The 18,077-nt window shown below is 50.5% G+C and overlaps 1 protein-coding gene across 2 annotated transcripts; it reads left to right on the top strand.

Annotated features, from left to right (window-relative positions):
• Positions 1 to 1,306: 1,306 nt before the first annotated feature.
• On the top strand, positions 1,307 to 16,433 carry SFT2D1 (SFT2 domain containing 1). 2 transcript variants are annotated; one of them, XR_015133447.1, is made up of 8 exons: positions 1,307 to 1,428; positions 8,006 to 8,092; positions 8,633 to 8,715; positions 10,521 to 10,602; positions 11,516 to 11,551; positions 13,101 to 13,159; positions 14,562 to 15,788; positions 15,891 to 16,433. XR_015133447.1 is itself a non-coding variant. In XM_086318701.1 (8 exons), exons 1-8 carry the CDS (start codon positions 1,366 to 1,368, stop codon positions 15,928 to 15,930), a joined length of 480 nt encoding a protein of 159 aa, XP_086174827.1. In that variant the 5' UTR covers positions 1,307 to 1,365; the 3' UTR covers positions 15,931 to 16,433. The 2 variants fall into 2 exon arrangements, 1 of the variants encoding a protein (XP_086174827.1); XM_086318701.1 differs by having other exon boundaries at positions 14,562 to 14,591.
• The last annotated feature ends 1,644 nt before the right edge of the window (positions 16,434 to 18,077 follow it).

Genomic DNA, 18,077 nt, shown 5'->3' with positions numbered 1-18,077 from the left:
GTTCAGAGGTTTGCAGTGTTTATGTACAACTGGAAAGGGGCGTTGGATTAGCTATTCCTTTTACAGGTAGGGTTTCGCTCTTACAAACTTAAACACCTCTCACAAGGAAAAAGGAAGAAGGCAGCAGCCTCTTGCTTTTTCTTGAGACAGTCTGAAGTTCAGTTGACCCTTAAACAAAACAGGTTCGAAATACACAGGTCCACTTAAACTTGGACTTTTTCCAAAGTAAATACTACAGCATTACCGGGTCCTCAGCTGGTTGAGCCCAACATGCAGAACCATGGACACAAGGAACCGAAGATAGAGATGATTCACACATACGACAGCCCTGCTGTAAGCTATACAACAATTTTAGACTACAGTTTGCGCTGACGCACCTAACCCCCACATGGTTCAAGGCACAGCAAGGCTACTCTTTAAGACTGAACTCTTGTGCCTGTTTTCACATTGTACTAAGTTGCTCAGTGGTGTCCGACTCTTTGCGACCTTATGCACAGTAGCCCACCAGGCTCCTCTGTCCGTGGGATTCTCCAGGCAAGAATACTGGAGTGGGTTACCATGCTCTCCTCCAGGGGATCTTCCCAACCCAGGGACCGAACCCGCGTCTCTTACATCTCCTGCACTGGCAGGCAGGTTTTTACCACTAGCACCACCTGGGAAGCCCGTTCTGATACCAGCCCCCAGCATTCTTCCGTCAGGCCTGGACGGGGGTCTACGGCACAGGGCCTCGGGTCTGCGGCGCTGGACAGGAGTCTGCAGAATCAGACTCTGGTGCAGACACCGGACGTGCATCTGGGCGCTAGACCTCTGGCCTGCAGTACTGGACGGCGCCTGCAGTAATGCATATCCAGTCTGCAGAGCTAGACTTCTGGTCCGGACACTGGACCCCCTGGTCTGCAGGCCTGGACCTGGGTCCGAGGCACCGGCGTCTAGGACACCTGTGAGGATCCATATTCGTGGGCCTATTCATCCAACCAGCAGTGGCCATGCGCCCGCTGGGTCCCGACTCCTGGAGGTAGGGGGTAGGTAGCGACGGCTGAACCCGAGAGGAGCGGAACCCCACTCTGCGCGTTGCAGAGTAGCCGCTTCGTCTCCGGGGGTGCTGGGTGTTGGAGGGGCCGGCGAGCGCAGCACCGACGCCCCGCCCCAATCCCCGCCCAATCCCCGCCCCCCGCAGCCGCAGGGGCCCAGACGGGAGGGCGGTGGAGCCCGGCGCGCATGCGCACGCCGCTAGGACGGCCTCCGGGGGCGGAGCCGGCGCGCCGGAAGCTGGAGACTGGGACTTCCGGCCAGCCGGAAGAGTCTCGACTTCCGGGGTTTCTCAGGGGCCGAGAGAGGGGCGGGCTGGGCGGCGCGGCCGCGGCCATGGAGAAGCTGCGGCGGGTCCTAAGCGGCCAGGACGACGAGGAGCAGGGCCTGACCGCGCAGGTAGCGAGCCGGCGCCGGGGGCGCGCCCGTGCTGGGGCGGGCGCGCGGAGCTGGGTCGCGGGCAGGCGCCCGGCGCCTCCCGGGAGGGTCTGGGGAGCCTTCTGGGTGTGCGTGGAGTCTGTGTGGCGTCTGCGGGTGCTCGCGTTGAGGCGCCTCTCCCCCCGCACCCCGTGTGGCCTTGAGACCCTCAGGAACCTGCTTCGCTGCCTGTCTTCCTCCCCCAGAGAGCCCGCCCGGCCCCGCGCCGCCGCCCCCCAGCCTCGCCCGGTGCTCCGCGCCCTCTGTGGACTCTGAACCCAGGCTGGCGGCGCGGTAGGCGTGCGGGTGCCCGTGCTGCAGAGCGGGAACCGTGAAGCTCCGCCGCCTCTGTTAGCCCCTGGAGTTAAGGGAGGTGTTGTGAGTGTGTCTAGTCTTGTGGAAGGAGGGAGACTGGAGGGAGAAAAAGAAAAAACAAACCCGGATCATTGAGAAGTGAAATAATACGGAATCAAAAGCTGTCTGTTGAGCTCTATTAAGAGATTTAACAAGAAACAAAAAAACCCTTGTCTCTGTGGTTTACCCACGAGACTTGATCAGGGTTACTTCCTCTATTTAGAGGGTTAAAAATAGTGCAGCAGGAACTGCTGTGTAAGTATCTGTGTTATTTGCCTGCAGACAAATTCATGCTTGCCTGTCACCGAAGTGGAACATTTAAAAGGATACATATTACAGAAAGACCTTTTATTTGTCCCCTCTCCTGTCCTAACTTCTTTCCTTGTGGTCATAATTGTTCGGCACCTCTAGTGAACAGGATTCTGGACTACTCTGTGAGGGTTCAGAGACTAAAAGCAAAGCATCTGCTCTAAGTGAACTCTAACCAGTTTGGCAAATCATAACCTTAACATAAGAACCAGTAATAGTAATATGAGAAACGTCCATTAGGCAGCAGTGGCTCACCCAGCTCATTTATTCAACAACTATTCTCTGCTTCTCTTTTGGCTCTAAATCTGTGCTATACAAGCGGCAGGCCTAGCGACATGTGGCTATTTCAATTTAAATTAATTAGAATTAAATAAAATTTAAAATTCCTTGCAGCCACACCAGCCACGTTTCAGGTGCTGGCTAAGTATGGAAGTTAGCCGCTGTCGCATAGGACACTGCAGGCTTGGGACATGCCGCTGAGAAAGTCCTGTTGAGCTGCTCTGAACCTTGGGGACAGGAGGGTAAGGTGCCTCTTATCTTGAGCTCACTCTCTAGAGGGGAGAAAGATTGCGTAGAGAAGTCACTGATGGAAGCTGGGAGTGACTGGAAGGGACATGTGCTGTGAATTCAGAGGAGGTGGTCATTTATTCGTTCAACAAATATTTTGGTACCTACATGTGTTTGGTTCGGCTTCCCCCACATGGAATTTATGTTTTAATTGGGGAAAGCAGTTACTAAACAAGTAAATATAAAAATATGTCAATCAGTGGTAAGCGCCGTGGAAGAAGGTAAAGCAGGTTGAGGAGGTTGGGATTGCCTGATTGTGTTGGACGGTCATCGAGGGCCTGTCTGCCAGGGTGCCATTACAGCGTCCCTCCAAAGAGTCCTGGGGCTACCTGGGCAAGTCACGCAAATGTAGATCCTGAGAACAGCGCTCAGTTTGTTGAAGGCCAGTAAAGAGACCGCAGTGTCTGGAGCGCAGGGAGAGCGCAGTGGGGCTCCGGATTACGTGGGGTCTTGCAGGACCCAGTGAGGGTTTCAGCTTTTACTCACAGAGTGCTGAGGACCCGTGGGCAGAGCGGGGATGTGACTGACTTGGATTTTAAAGGATCCTGCTGGCAGGCCTGTGGAGAACACACTGGAGGGGCAGAGGACTCGGGGAGTGGTCCTGGGGAGAGCCCACTGGCTGGATCAGGGAGATGGGGGTGACGGTGGTTTAAAGTGAGAGTGGCCAGGCTCTGTAAATGGCTTGGGTGTAGAGCTGGCGGTATTAGTGGTTGACGGGTTGGATGCGTGAGTGCTCAAGGAGCCAAGGGCTCCTCTGGTTTTGACCTGAGCAGCTGGAGAGAGGGAGTCTCCCTTAGCTGGAAGGCGCAGGTGGTAGGGTGGGGAGTGGGGAGAGTCTGGGTGTTGAGTCTGAGATGCCAGCTGCTGAGTGAAGAGGCAGGAAGGCTGCTGGGTGTGAGATGCTGGAGGAAGTACTCGCGATAACCAAGGGACTGTGGGTAAGCAGACGAGATAAGGCTCGGTTTGACCTCTGGGCCTTTCTAGTGTGAGGAGCTCAGGAGAGGGGGGGCAGCCAGGGAAGAAGCGGGGAACCTGGAGAGGGCAAGGGCGGGACAGAGACCAGATAAGTTCATGTGAGAGCCAAAACTGAAGGGGCTCACGCAGCCATCAGTCACTTTGGCCTCTGGCTAAAGCCGGAGGACACGCCAGCTGCATTGGGCTCCGTCTTCCCCCAGCGGTGGGTGTTGATCAAGTATCTGGTGGGGCAGTGGAGGCCCGGGTCAGCCAGTTTTATGGCCTCCCAGGTCAGGGGAGAAGGGCAGGGACTGAGGGGTGAGTCCGCAGGGCCCCTCCCCTGCTGCCTGGCTCTCCTGAGGGCCTCGGGGCTGGGAGTGCGGGGGATGGAAGGACAGGCCAGCCGCCCATCCCTGACCGCGGGCAGGGGCTGTACACCAGGCCTGCACCTTCTCCCAGCTCCTTTTAACCAAGAGCCAGACCCCTCACCTGGCACTTAACACAGGCCCCCAGGAGCCCACAAGAGGGCCTGTGTTAAGTGTTAACTTTGTTGAGTGAATCAGTGAATGAAGGAGCAGAGGCTGGAGGGTGAAGTCATGCTTTCTGTGTGTTTAAGATGGAAGAGGCTTAAGCATGTTCAGTCCTTAACAGTCTGTGGTGTGGGGGGTGGGGGCGGTGTCTCCGAGGCAACACGGTTCTCTGTCGACCTTGGGGAGAAATCCGACTTGGTCAGGTCCCTGGGAGGTCAGAGGGTGTGGCATATGAAGCCCTCGTGTCTAGGTTGACCTTTGTCCTCTGTGGTGGTGGGAACCGGAAGAGGTGAGGGTCCCAGGGGAGCCTGGTGGTGGGGGGCGTCCGTTCCCTGCGGGAGATGGAGGAAGCCCAGGGAGGAAGCCCTGGCGCCAGCAGAGGCGCCTGGCGGAACTGGAGGCTGAAGTGGCAGTGGGGCGGAGTGGTCAGCAGTGGGAGGGCAGGGTGCTGTGGACAGCTATGCGCAGGGGAGGCCCAGCAGGCCGGGGACAGGGCTCCTGAAGTGCAGACGCCCTGGTTTGATGCCCTGTCGTGCGTGACTGCCCAGAGGACGAGCAAGGAAGGCTTGAGTCATGAGGGGGTGTTGCTAGGTGGCTGGAGAGAAGGGGAGCCTCTGCTGTCTGTCGAAGCGAGGCGCCCTGCCATTTGTGCTGGAAAGAGGGGCTAGCGTAGCGGTGAGGAGGGGCGCAGGGGGACGTCAGGGCTGGAGAGCAGCGGCCTGGGCTTGGACACGGGGTCATTTCAGGGCATGAGGGACCCTGGGTCCCCGAGGGGTGAGGAGCAGAAAGGCTGGGCTGCCAGTGGATGCAGCAGTCAGCCCAGGCTCTGCTAGGAGGAGGCAGGACCTGCGGTTGGGGTCCTGGTGAGAGAGGGTGACTGGGAGAGGGACCCCGAGGGGCTCGAGGCATGGCCCCTGGGGAGGGTGTGCACTCCTGCTTCCCCTGCTGTCTTCCGGGCGGCTCCGTGTCCTTGCCGTATCTGCAGGCGCAGCTCTGGGAGCTCAGTGCTCAGCGGTTCCCTTGACTAGTGGGGTGATGGCCTGGGAGGTGGGCTCTGGCTGCCACTGCCTGCCTTGCGCTGGTGCCCACCTCCCGACTCCTCTGTCCCCAGGCTCCGTTCCTTCACCTGTAGTACTGGTGCCGCCGGGAGGGTGTTTTCCTCCGTTGTTTCCGACTCATTTTTTTCTTTTTAATGAAGTTCCAGTTGCAGGTGCTGTTGGTTTCTTGCCGCATAAAGAGGACACCCGAGGACGGGAGGGTTGCTCCTGCTTCGTGAGAGGCACTCTCTGCTTCCTCTCTTTGATAACGAGTGAAACGACTGGTGGCAATTTCAGTGTGTATTTCTCTTCTAAGACTCAGTGTAGGAGATCGAAGCACTTGCTTCGTTTGCTGGGCCCCTTCCCGATCCAGGTTGGACCACACGTCGCACCTACCAGCTCATGCTGTCTGCAGGGTCAGGGCTCCCTTTGTCTCTCGTATGGACAGGGCAGGGCATGGTTTTTTGGCACTACGGATGGACATTGTAACGAAGAAGCAATCTGTATTATGTTTTTGTGTTCTGAACAATCTGCAGGGCTTGCGACAGGTCATTTGCTTGTGGATCGAATATTCCAAATTTGCAAATGGAAAGAATTTTTCTGGCAGATGACAGTAAGAGGAAAAATATCTGCTGTTATACAAAGGACTGTGCTGAAAACCAAGTCAAACAAAGACAGCGGAGTGATTGAAACTTGAAAAAGAAAGTGAATACGGATGCTGGGTCCGCTCACCCCCTGCTGAGTCCCCCGCCACTGTCACTGAGTGTCCTCTCTGACCACTTAGACACCGTTTCTAGCCTTTCACAGACCAGCAGATCGTTTCCCGTGCAGTGTGCCGTCTTCAGGGTTCATTCTCTCCCATGTGGTTAAAATGTACTTGATGTGTATTCTTCCTGATCAGAATAAAATGAAATTTTAGATGTTGTTATAGGCAAGTTCATTCTTTGTTTACAGTGGTCAGTTTTAGTATCAACAGATGACATTGCTGGAAACAAGATTGTTTGTAAAGCAAATTTAAAGAACATTAAAATGTGTTAAAAAAATGATGGATGTTACATTGGCAGAATCTTGATTTAGTTGTTTTTATCTGCTTTTCATGCTTCCTGAGGATTCACAGACTAATCTACTGAGGTAAGGAATGTAGACAAAAGTATTTTCAGGTTTTGCATTCAAAAACTATTTTTGCTTCCTTATTTTTGAAAATACATTATAAGCATGTGGTCTTTTAAGTATATGGTAATACACGTTAGAAATTTAAATTTTGAAATATAAATCCTTATTGTATATTTCTAGTTTTCTTGAAACAGCCAGTGTTGATACTTTTTCAGCCTTATTGGGAAATAAATTGTAATAGTGTATTTAGTAATATAAACATGTATTTACCATTTGCTACAATGTAGATGAACCTAGAGGGTGTTAAACTTAATGAAGAGAAAGACAAATGCCATATGTTATCACTTATACATGGAATCTTAAAAACATGGCAGATGTAGGTAACCAGACAGAAACAGACTCACAGGCATGGAAACAAGCTCCTGCTTACCAGCGGGAGGGGAAGCGAGGGCAAGACGGGCAGAGGCGAGAGATGCAGCTGCTGTGCATAAAGTGGATGAGCAGCTGAGATGGTGTACAGCACAGGAGAACATGGCCATTGTTTTCCAGTGACTTTAAAGGGAATATAATTTATGAAAATACTCACTCACTGTGCTGTACACCTGCAACTGATGTCACATGCCGACTGTGCTTCCTGTGGAGAAGATGTGCACTTCAGTCGTCACTGTATGCCAGACTGCCGTGTGCAGTAGCTGGGGTGCGCTTTTCCCATGTGATCTGCTTAGGATACACATGACATCCTGAAATGTTTTTGCTCTAGAGTTAGTTATCATTTCAAAGCACGTGTTTAATAACCTAGGTCTAGGAAATGTAGGCTTTCCTGACTTGGTTTTCTTTCTTTATTTCGTGAGTTGGTTTCAAATGAGCTTTTTGTAACTGAAGTTGTCAGGGTACCCTGTGGCAGAGCCTGATGGCGGCACCCCAGGTCCTAGCTGTTGGGCAGATATACCTGTTGCCCATAGCTCACAGCTGTCCTCTTGGGCTCTCTCTGGAGGTCCTGTGGCATACTGGGCCCTCCTCATGACACACGCAGCCCCCTACACACACCCTGCAGCCAGAGCAGCTGGTGGGAAGTGGGTCGCAAAAGGTCAGCGGACCTCACGTCTGGACGGACAGTGAGGTGAACACTGAGGGCCAGCTGAGGTCACGGCCTCACTTACCCCTCCCCTTCTCTGCCCAGCCTCCCTGGGTCCTCGGGGCTTCCCCTGGGAGTGGGTCCTGCAGGACCACCGAGTCAGGCTCTGTGTGTGGGCACTTGGCCCAGACGCCCTCAGACACAGGGACAGAGAAAGGTGTGTGTCCCAACTCCACCTCGGCACCTGTCAACAGTTTGCCCGTCTTGTTTCATCTTTCCCCTGGTTTTTTAATCAGTGAGCATTTTATAATGTGTCTCATCGCGTATGTCATTTTGTCTGCATCAGTGCTCCTCCTGACCCTCACAGGAAGAGTTTTCCAGACTCAGTGCTGTTATCTCATCTGCAGAGGTGACAGTGTCTCCGGGACGGCCCGATCCCCAGACTGTTTATATTCCCCTTCACAGCCGAGGAGTCCTCATGTTCTTAAGCCATACTGCTGTGTGCAGAGTAAAGCAGGTTCATCGTCCGTGTTAAAGTGAAGGTTTGCTTTAATGTCATATAAAGCATCAGATTGGCCAAGTGGTGATTTAAAAACGTGTTCTAACTCCCCTTCCTTAAGGTCCTTGATGCCTCGACGCTCAGTTTCAACACCAGGCTGAAGTGGTTTGCCATATGCTTCGTCAGTGGCATCTTCTTCTCCATCCTTGTGAGTTAAAGCTTTACGTTGCTTGATAATTTCTGCTTCATGTGAGACTAAGCATTCCATTTATCTGAACTGTTTTGATGTAACTTATTTAGTCACTTGAAATAAAGGGGTAGAGATCGATAAAAAGATGTAGAGACTAATATTTAGGGGGGTTTATGGATTGTTAAAATAATTTCACTGAAGAAAAACCACTGTGTGTGTTAGGAGAGTAGCAGTCAGTGGTTTAGAAGAGTTTATTACCTTTTGTAACTTTTCATTTATAAAAAGAATACTTAAATAGAATGAGATTGACTTATATATATAGAAGATTATGGAATACTTCATTTATATATACTTATATGCATATAGGCATAAGATTCAAATTAGCAAATAACAATGAAAATTAACTACTTTTTAAGAAACTATAATTAGTGACCATATGTTAACACATTCTGCTTAAACATCATATTGTTATACTGTCATCGTTATAGCAGCAGATTTATATTTTAATCTATTACAGTGGTAAAATTATCTTTAAATAACTATAACATCTTAACTCAGGGAACTGGATTGCTGTGGCTCCCTGGAGGCATAAAGCTTTTTGCAGTGTTTTACACCTTTGGAAATATTGCTGCGTTGGCCAGGTATGTATGGAAGTTTGGCTTCTCAAGATGTTTTGTTTGCTGTCATTTTCAAAGTTTTCTTTTCTAACAGGATATATTTCTGTAGGTCTGTGCATGTCATGAGTTCAAAATGCACATCCCCTCAGTGAATACTTAGACCCCTGCCGTCTGCCAGCTGCCTCATAGGGTTTATGGTGAGAAGAGCCAGCATTTGGAGGTGCTACCTGTGTGCCAGGCACTGCCTCTTACCCTCCATTAGACGTCCAGGTGTAGTAACATGAGAGGGGGTGGTCAGTCCTTGGGGAAGTGCCGAGGGAGGTGACCAGGCTGGGGTCCCACCTGACAGCCCTCCGGAGTCCCGGCTCGTAGCTGCCTCGTAAGGGGGACAGTCAGATGCCTGGCTGGCCAGTGGGAGCAGATCCGGGGTGGCAGTGCTGTGCAGAGGGGTCGGGCGGGGCCGTGTGGGGCAGTGACTCCGAGGACCGTGCGCTGGGTGTCGGGGGGTCCTCTCTGAGGGCCTCGGGCGCATCTCTGGGGTGCTGCTGTAGCTGTCACAGCTGTGAGCTCTCAGCATTGAGAGGTGAGCCCCTGTCTGCTCAGGGACGTTCCAGGTCAGAGGTGGTGGCGAGGGGACGGGCGTGAACCACCGCTGGGCTCCGTCAGTCTCTGGGTCATCCCGCTCCTCAGACCACAGTCTGGAGGAGCCTGGGGAGCGATTGCACACTGTCTTGCTACTAGGAGCTCTACACTGGCAGTGCTTCTGGAGTCGACTGCACTGTTCATATGTGTCACAGGCGTCGAGATAAGGAGGCAGTCGCTGAATGGGCCCATGCTGAGGTCAGGCTGCCTTGTGTTCCTGGGCCAGCCGCAGTGGCCATGCTGACCCAGCGCTGAGAAGTGACTCTGCAAATGACTGAGAGGCATTCTTGTGTCATGGAATACACAGAGATTAAAGTTCCCTTCTAACTCTTGTTATTCAGTCTCTCAGTTATGTCTGTTTGTGACCCAATGGACTGTAGCGCACCAGGCCTCCCTGTCCATCACCAACTCCCGGAGTTCACCCAAACTCATGTCCGTCGAGTCGGTGATGCCATCCAACCATCTCATCCTCTGTCACCCCCTTCTCCCGCTTTCAATCTTTCCCAGCATCAGGGTCTTTTCAAATGAGTCAGTTCTTCACATCAGGTGGCCAGAGTATTAGAGTTTCAACTTCAGCATCAGTCCTTCCAATGAACATGCAGGACTGATCTCCTTTAGGATGGACTGGTTGGATCTCCTTGCATTCCAAGGGACTCTCAAGAGTCTTCTCCAACACCACAGTTCAGAAGCATCAGTTCTTCGGCACTCAGCCTTTTTTATTGTCCAGCTCTCACATCCATACGTGACCACTGGAAAAACCACAGCTTTGACTGTACAGACCTTTGCTGGCAAAGTTGTGTCTCTGCTTTTTAATACACTGTCTACGTTTGTCACAGCCTGTCTTCCAGCAGGCAAGTGTCTTTTAATTTCGTGGCTGCAGTCACTGTGATTTTGGAGCCCAAGAAAGTAAAGTCTTTGTCAGTTTCCATTGTTTCCCCCTCTGTTTGTGATGAAGTGTTGGGACCCCAATGCCATAATCTTCGTTTTTTGAATGTTGAGTTTTAAGCCAGCTTTTTCAGTTTCCTCTTTCACCTTCCTCAAGAGGCTCTTTAATTCCTCAGTTTCTGCCATAAAACAGATTCAGTGAGATTGTTTAATTAAGCTGACAGGGTTTGTTTTCTTTAAAGCACTTATTTTTACATAGACCAATTAACAGATCCACCTTTCGTGTCTTTTGTTTCAAATAGTACATGCTTTTTAATGGGGCCTGTGAAACAGCTGAAGAAAATGTTTGAAACAACGAGACTGCTTGCAACAGTTATTATGCTTGTAAGTAAATAATGGTCATTTTTAAAAACCTTTCATAGGAGCGTGTTTCTTTGGCGTTATTTATGAATTATCACCCACTTGTGTACAGAGGAACTCATGTTTCCTTTGCTGAGTGTAGTAGTCGTACCCTTCAGCTGTGTGTTTGAAGAGTCTGGGTTACGCAGTACTAGCTGACTGGCTGGGGGAATCCTGCTTCTCGGGCATCCGCTGGCAGAGCAGCACAGTGTATTTCAGGTGGGAAGCAGAGCTGCATGTGTTTCAGTTCCCAGCCCCGTGCAGCCTTTCTTACTGGACCACTGTATGGACTTTTTGGAGGGTGGGGCTGGAAGGTCGGGTCACTTGTGGGTCCATCTGAGTCTTCTCTGGGGGAGTCACCTGGCTTTTGTCCCTTCCCTGTTGGACTGTTGGACAAATACCCATTCTCTGTCTTCAGACCTGTCCCCACTGCTTCCATCTGCCTGTCCTTCTCACTCCTTTGGGGACAGCGGTGTGGCGTGACAGTGCCCTCTCTCTGTATGAAATGATTATGGTCGGCTCCTTATGTAAAGCTAAGTAGAACAGGACTCACCGTACATTAACAGTTGTACGAAATACGGTGCTGGTGGTTGAGTTACTGAACATTAATGTAAGCGTTCACACATCCCTGAGAACAGCTGTTGTCACTCTCGAGCATTGGTGAAACAGTGTCTGTTGGCTTAGTCAGCAGATGACTTACTGCGTGTTTCCAGTTTGCCACGGAAGATTGCAGTCATAGACTTTAAAATACTAGGGAATACGTAAGGACAGTTCGAGGGAGCCGTCTCATTAATTTTGTTGTGTGATGTGTTATGCAAATGAGCGCAGAACCATGTATGCATTTTTGTTAGGCTTTTGATAAGGCTCAAAATCGACCATTTTCCTTGCCTTTCCCTAGCTGTGTTTCGTGCTCACCCTGTGCGCTGCCCTTTGGGTAAGTTACCTCAGCCATGTCTATTTTCTGCTGTGTGGACCCTCACCAGGTAAAGTGTCATCAAGCTGCCATCTCAGAGGAGCTCAAAGTCTGATTTATTAAAACCCACCGAAGACTGGTGTCCTTAAAGTCATGTGTGTAGCGTCCAGTTAGTGGCCAGACTGGCAGTGGAGCCTGCCACCTGAAACAGATAGAGGTGAGATCCTTCCTGCTTCCAGGTCAGGACGGCCCCCGTCATCAGGGTGCCGTGAGGGGCCCTCGCTGAGCGTCCGCTGCGCTGTGGCTCTCGGGCGGGGAGGGCATTGCGGGCTAAAGGTGTCCCGGCAGCGAGGAGGAGAGGGCCAGCAAGCAGGCCAGACAAAAACGGCGCCAGGGACAAAAGGACACACTCTTGCACACTTAGAGCTCTCCAGGAGCCTCTTTGCACACTCACAGCTCTCCAGGAGCCTCTTTGCACACTCACAGCTCTCCAGGAGCCCCTAGAGGAGCTGCTTCATTACAGCTCCGTTTACTTCCTGATGCTCCTGATCCTTCACTGTATTTGTGTATTGTTCCTGATCTACTTCCAAAGGGGATTGAGGTGGTCCTTGAGCTCCCAAGCACACAGTGCATTTCAAAGATGATGGGGTAGTGTATAATGCACTTCAGAAATGTCCCACCAAAGTGTTCAGAGTTTAATGATATAAGGACTGGGCTTTAGTTACACAAGAATTCACTAATACCTCATTTCCCAATTGTAACTTAAAATAATTTTCTTAAGCAATTTTTGCATATCCCTGTGGGAAATTGATTTCTGATGCGGAATGGTCCAGCAGTCTGTTTATAAGCAGTAGATTAAAAATAAGTGAAGAAGTAAATATAAAGATGGACACATTCTAAAAATGGATCATTTTAAAACAACCATGGAAACTGTTTATATTATTCCGGAAGATCACAATAAAGTACAGTTTTACTTCAAAAAGTAACTCAAGGAAAGAAAGAAGTGCCAGTGAGTCAGATACATAAATTCCACATAGGATATAAATCTGCTAACCAAGTGGGCTTTTCAATGTCGAGTTTGTTTACTTATTTTAAAAAAATACTGATGTATTTAGCTGTGGTGGGTCTCAGTTGTGGCGCAGGAGATCTAGTTCCCTGACCAAAGGACCAGGGATTGAAACCCCGGGCTCCCTGTATTGGGAGCAGGGAGTCTTAGGCCCTGGGCTGCCAGGGCAGTCCCATGATGTTGACTTTGGAACAGTTAGCCTTGACTCAAAAGGCCTTACATCAAAGGGGTTTAATACTTTGAGCCTGTGCACAGTCATTTCATTAACATTTAATGCCATATATTTAGCAGAATTTGAGTAAATGGAATCAGAATTCTAGAAAGAAAATACAATTTGTGGATATTTAATTTTCAGATTTACTGAATCTTGAATTTGTCATACTAAAATTTAATGAAATGAGTGGAGCTATCAGTTATGTTTTTTGAAAGGAAGGAATTGAACTAGGCTGTGAAAAATATTTTAAAATGTTTAACTGGTTATGTCTTTGTCTTTGCTGTTGTCAGTGGCATAAGAAGGGGCTGGCCGTATTATTCTGCATATTGCAGTTCCTGTCGATGACCTGGTAAGTCTTACACTCATTGTGTAATAGTTTCCTCAGCGGTGTTAAGCGTTTCGTTCCAAGCCTGTGAGCCAAGGGAGGTCCTTGGTGAGGTTCTCCTGGCCCCGGGGGAAAGGGCCTCCTGAAGGGTCAGGTGCCTGCGGTCTGTGGTGTGTCCCTGGTTGCGGTGATGGGCGGGGCGGAGACTCAACATAGGAGAGCTGCAGAGAGGCGGAGCCGCGTAGGCGTGTCACACGGGGCCTGGACCACACCGGGCCGGGACCGTAGGGCCCCTCTGACGTCACACCGGGAGGCGGGGCCGTGCCGACGTGTCACACGGGGCCGTGGGCCCGCGCTGACGTGTCACACACGAGGCGGGTTCGCGCTGACGTCACACGGTGCTGCATGCACTTTGCTGTGCGAGAAAAGGCGAGCAATGCACGGGGTGCTACCCGCATGCGTAAACCCAGGCCGGCCACAGGCTGAGCCCGGGGGATGGCGGGGACCCCTCGCTCTGTGCGGTGTTGCTGAGCAGCTGCTGAGCGAATTGGTCGCTGTGCCGCCTCTGGCCCTGAGCACTCGCTGCAGCCCTGCCTCCCCGTCTCCCTGCGGCTTCCGGCCCTCCGCCGGGTCCCTCCTGACGGGCGTCCCCTTCACGCAGCCGCGTTCAGGGCTGGGCGGCACCGAGGGCCAGTGTGACTGATAGAACGTGTCCCCCTCGCATGCTTCCGGGTCAGACCAGAAAAGTGTTTCTCGCAGACAGAAGGCCTTTCAGAGTGTTCTGCCCTTCTTCAGAGCCGAGTCTCCTTTGCTTCCTCGTAAGAGTCAGTGAACCCCTTCCTGACTGCTGTGTGACGTCTTGGTGTCGGCCAGTCTGGGAGCTGTGTGTGTTTGGTGCTGTTCCTGCCTTTCCACTGAGACAGTATCAGCACATGTTAAAAGCACTTCTTTGCCTGTCGCAAAATAACTTTCAGATACTTTACTCTGACATATGGAACATTTAAATCTTTCTTATTTTCTATTAATATGTTACTTTTTATTGTTGATGTGTAGTTGATTGTTTATCCTTGAAGGAGAGTTAGTTTATTCTGTTATTTTATAGTTTTTTTTCTTAGTAACTTAAAAGGAGTAACCTATTATAACAAGTTCAGGCTTTAGCGGGCATCAGAATCACTTAAGAGTTTGTTAAAAACACAGATTGCTTATTAAAACAACAGTTTTTCATTCAAGAGGTGTGGGGTGGGCCCTGCTAATTTGTCTTTTTAGCAAGTTCCCCAGTGACGCTGTATGCTGTCTGGCTCATGCTCTGAGAATCACTGTGTAATATTCTGCTGCCTCCTTTTTTTATGCTGTTAGAATATGGCCATTTGGCCTAAAGAAAAACGTTAATCAGATTGAATTTCAACACCTTGAATTCTTCTTGCAGGTACAGCCTGTCATATATCCCGTATGCAAGGTGAGCCTGCTTGGATTTCACCCTGTCGTTTCTGCTCCTCTCATTCTTTTTACAAAGATGTCTGAATTTTAGTAATTTTCATATTAAAATATGATTTACAGGACTTTTTTAAAAATTGACTTTGACTTTTTTTCCAAAAGGAAATGAGTTTTTAAACGAGCTCTATAGAAGCTTGCCACATAAAGTAAAAACATGTGCACACGGGTCCCAGGTGGGCTGGGAGCTGACTGCAGATGTGGCACCTGAACACCTGCAGGTAGGGGCTGTTGGCGAGAGATCCTGGATCCTTCCACGGCTGTAAACACCAGTAAATAGGAAGTGAGGCTGATGCGTAGATGTTTGGTTTAAGCCAGCAGAAACATTTATTCTGTATATTGAGGTAACTGCCATTTTTAATTTTTTTTTTTTTTTCCAGAAAAATGTGTTAATGTAATTGTGGAGGGAAAAGCAAAACCACCTGCAGACTTAAGCATGATAGGTTCAGCAGCATATTCTGTTGAGGCAGCTCCTTCATAAGCTCTGGGAATGTAGGTTGTATGAAAACAGCAGAACTGTATGCCAAAGAGAGCAGTGAAGGACATTAGTAGAAATTCTGTTTTTATTCAAACGGGTGAGTTTCTGACAAACACTTAAAAGGAGAAAAAGCAAACCAGGGTGACCTAGAACAAGAGCCGGCCCTCGGGACCTTAGCTGGGAGGGCTCCTGCTGTCCCTCAGCAAGGGGAAGAGGCACCCTGGCAACGGCGTCCACTCCCATGCAGCCGGAGCTCACAGCCAGGGCGAGGCGTCGCTCCCTAGACGCGTGGGCCTGCGCCTCCAGCCTGGGCTCACCCTGAACCGTCTGTGTAACAGTGATCATGTTGAGACTAACTGTCCTGGAAGGTGAATGAGGTCTAGCACGTGGAATTTTTTTTTTTTTTGGAGTTCTTACAATGTAGTTATAAACATTTTTGTTTTAAAATCTTGTTATTTTTAAAAAAATTTTTGGGTTTGTTTTTTTTTTTTTTTTTGGTACTTAATTTCTTCACAAGAAAATTAGCAATAAGTGCTGGTTAAGATTTCTGAGTAAATAAATACCATTTCAGCAACTAATAAATTATTTCCGTGTCTCAGTTCTTGATTTCAAGTGACACTCAAGAAAGTTTTAATTAACCAGGAAATGCGCTGGGGGTGTTCCACTGAGTTCTGATGGAAGAAGGTGATGGTGCATTTGTGTCTTGGCAGGAATCTTTTTGCAAGTTCACTCTGGAGGCAAAATTATTATATTGTTTTTCCTCTTTTTTTTTTTTTTTTTTATCAGGGATGCAGTAATTAAGTGCTGTTCTTCTCTTCTGAGCTGAAAGCTGTTTGAAAAGAAGGAAACTGTTTGAAAAGACCTTTTGAAAGTTGATGTTCTGTTTTTGGTGCCATGTGCTTTTCCTGATACAGTGATCACTCCAGAACAACTGCAGTGACCATCTAAGACCATTTTGTATACTGATAAAACTACGTACCCATTAAACTGTTAAATGCTTGTGACAGTAAATTCATTATGTGCCATTAATATGCTCTGTCAGAGATGAGATTTTAATCATTGCCAAGTGTAAATGATTTTTAGCCAGTTTTTAAATCTTTTTTCTAAACAGCATTTGAGATGTGAATATTTAAGGATAAACCTACGCTGCAAGATATATTCAGCTTTTTTGGTGGTTTTTAAGGGTCTACATTTTTAAAATATCTTTTTAAAATAAAAACTTTAAATGTGAAAGCTTTTACTTTAAGCTAAACCACTTTATTGTATGTAATAAAAAATAATATATAAATCTTCATAATTTTGAAATAAACCCACACTTGGAAGAAATAACATTTTCTTGATCAAGTTTGTGATTTTTGTTTTCAAGGTTCTGTTTTAAGTGGGTGGTCTGCTGATCCAGTTGAATAAAATGGGGTTTGGACACTTGTGCAATCTTTGTGCAGTAAAACGGGTAAGGGTCTCTATCCTGGTAACTGCCCTGAGTGCAGACTGGTGAGGGTGAGAAGACCGGGTGACTGTGACAGCATTTGTTCAGTGTGCTGTGCAGGGTGGGCAGAAAACAGGCGGCGCGGACGCCGAGGAGGAGGGCAGGCCAGGCGGAGCGGCGAGGCAGGGAGGGCTGACCACCAGGAGGGAGGAGCCGGCCCACCCGGGAGGGAGCGCTGCGAGGCGGGGCTGGATCCGGGGGGAAGTCGGGACAGGCAGACGTCACCAGCTCCACCTGTGCCCCCGGCCTGTGCACCCGACCGGGTGCATCCTTAGGCGAGGGCCGGCTCCTCAGGAGGGTGGCCTTCCGGGCCTTGGTGACCGAGCCGGGACGGGAGGGGCTCCCGGGAGGCGTGGGGAGGACTCCTGCGTCGAGGGATCTGCGGGGAATCAGCACGAGGCCGGGCTGCTGAGCACAGAGGGGACTCATCCAGTCCTGGGTGGGTCCTGTCTCCAGCCGAGGCCACGGTCGGGGCTTCGCCTTAGACACATCCACCAGTCCACGGAACCGGCGGGAAGCCCGGTGCTGCGCAGAGGACCCCTGGAAGGGGCCCGGGGCGGCTGCGGGGGAAGCCGTACGCCTGCAGGCGGGGCGCGGCCGAGAGTCCTCCGAGTTGGGGCCGAGGGACCGACCGACCCCTGAGACAGAAGGCCGCAGCCCCGCGGAGCTCTCGGTCTGCACGGGACCATCTGTCCAGCCAGGCGGCAGCGGTGCAGATGCTCCGGCGAGCCACACCAGGTCCTACCAGGGAGGAGGGACCCCACAATGAGCCTCAGAGCCTGGGGGCTGAGTGGGACTCGGTGGACGCATGTCCACAGCAGGAAGGGACGGCATGAGAGGCCTGCCCAGGCCCTCTGGGCCCTGCCCTGGTGTGAGAGTGACAGATGGTCTCTTGTTAAACTTCCTCATCAAACTTTCCCTCATGCTTCCTCAGGGTGGGGGCCCCTTTGGGAGCTGGCCTTTCGTGGTCGGAGGTTCAATCCTCCACAGGATGGCCCCCAGGTGAGGTTCTACGGGTATTCGCTCCCTAGGACAGCGGCCTTAGAGTGGGTCCCTTATGCCACCCGGCAGGCACTACAGCAATGCTCAGCACGGCCCGGGTGAGGCACCCTCCCAGCGTCCGCTGGGTAATAACTGGAGAAGGCAATGGCAAACCACTTCAGGATTCTTGCCTTGAGAACCCCATGAACAGAATGAAATGGCACCTGATGTGAAGAACTAACTCATCTGAAAAGACTCTGATCTGGGAAAGAGTGAAGGTGGGAGGAGAAGGGGGTGACAGAGGATGAGATGGTTGGATGGCATCACCGACTCGATGGACATGAGTGTGAGCAAGCTCCGGGAGACAGTGAAGGACAGGGAGGCCTGGCGTGCTGCAGGCCATGGGGTCGCACAGAGTCAGACACAACTGAGAGACTGAACTGAACTGAACTGAACTCTGAACTGTGAGCTCACCGCGGAGCCCTGGGGCTGTAGACACGTGATTG

This window comes from Bos grunniens, chromosome 9, assembly GCF_055505025.1.
Source record: "Bos grunniens cultivar Pamir isolate PY7600 chromosome 9, Bosgru_T2T1.0, whole genome shotgun sequence".
Lineage (NCBI taxonomy): Eukaryota > Metazoa > Chordata > Mammalia > Artiodactyla > Bovidae > Bos > Bos grunniens.
Note: the sequence above shows the minus strand (reverse complement) of the source record. Positions and strands in the feature narration are given on the sequence as shown.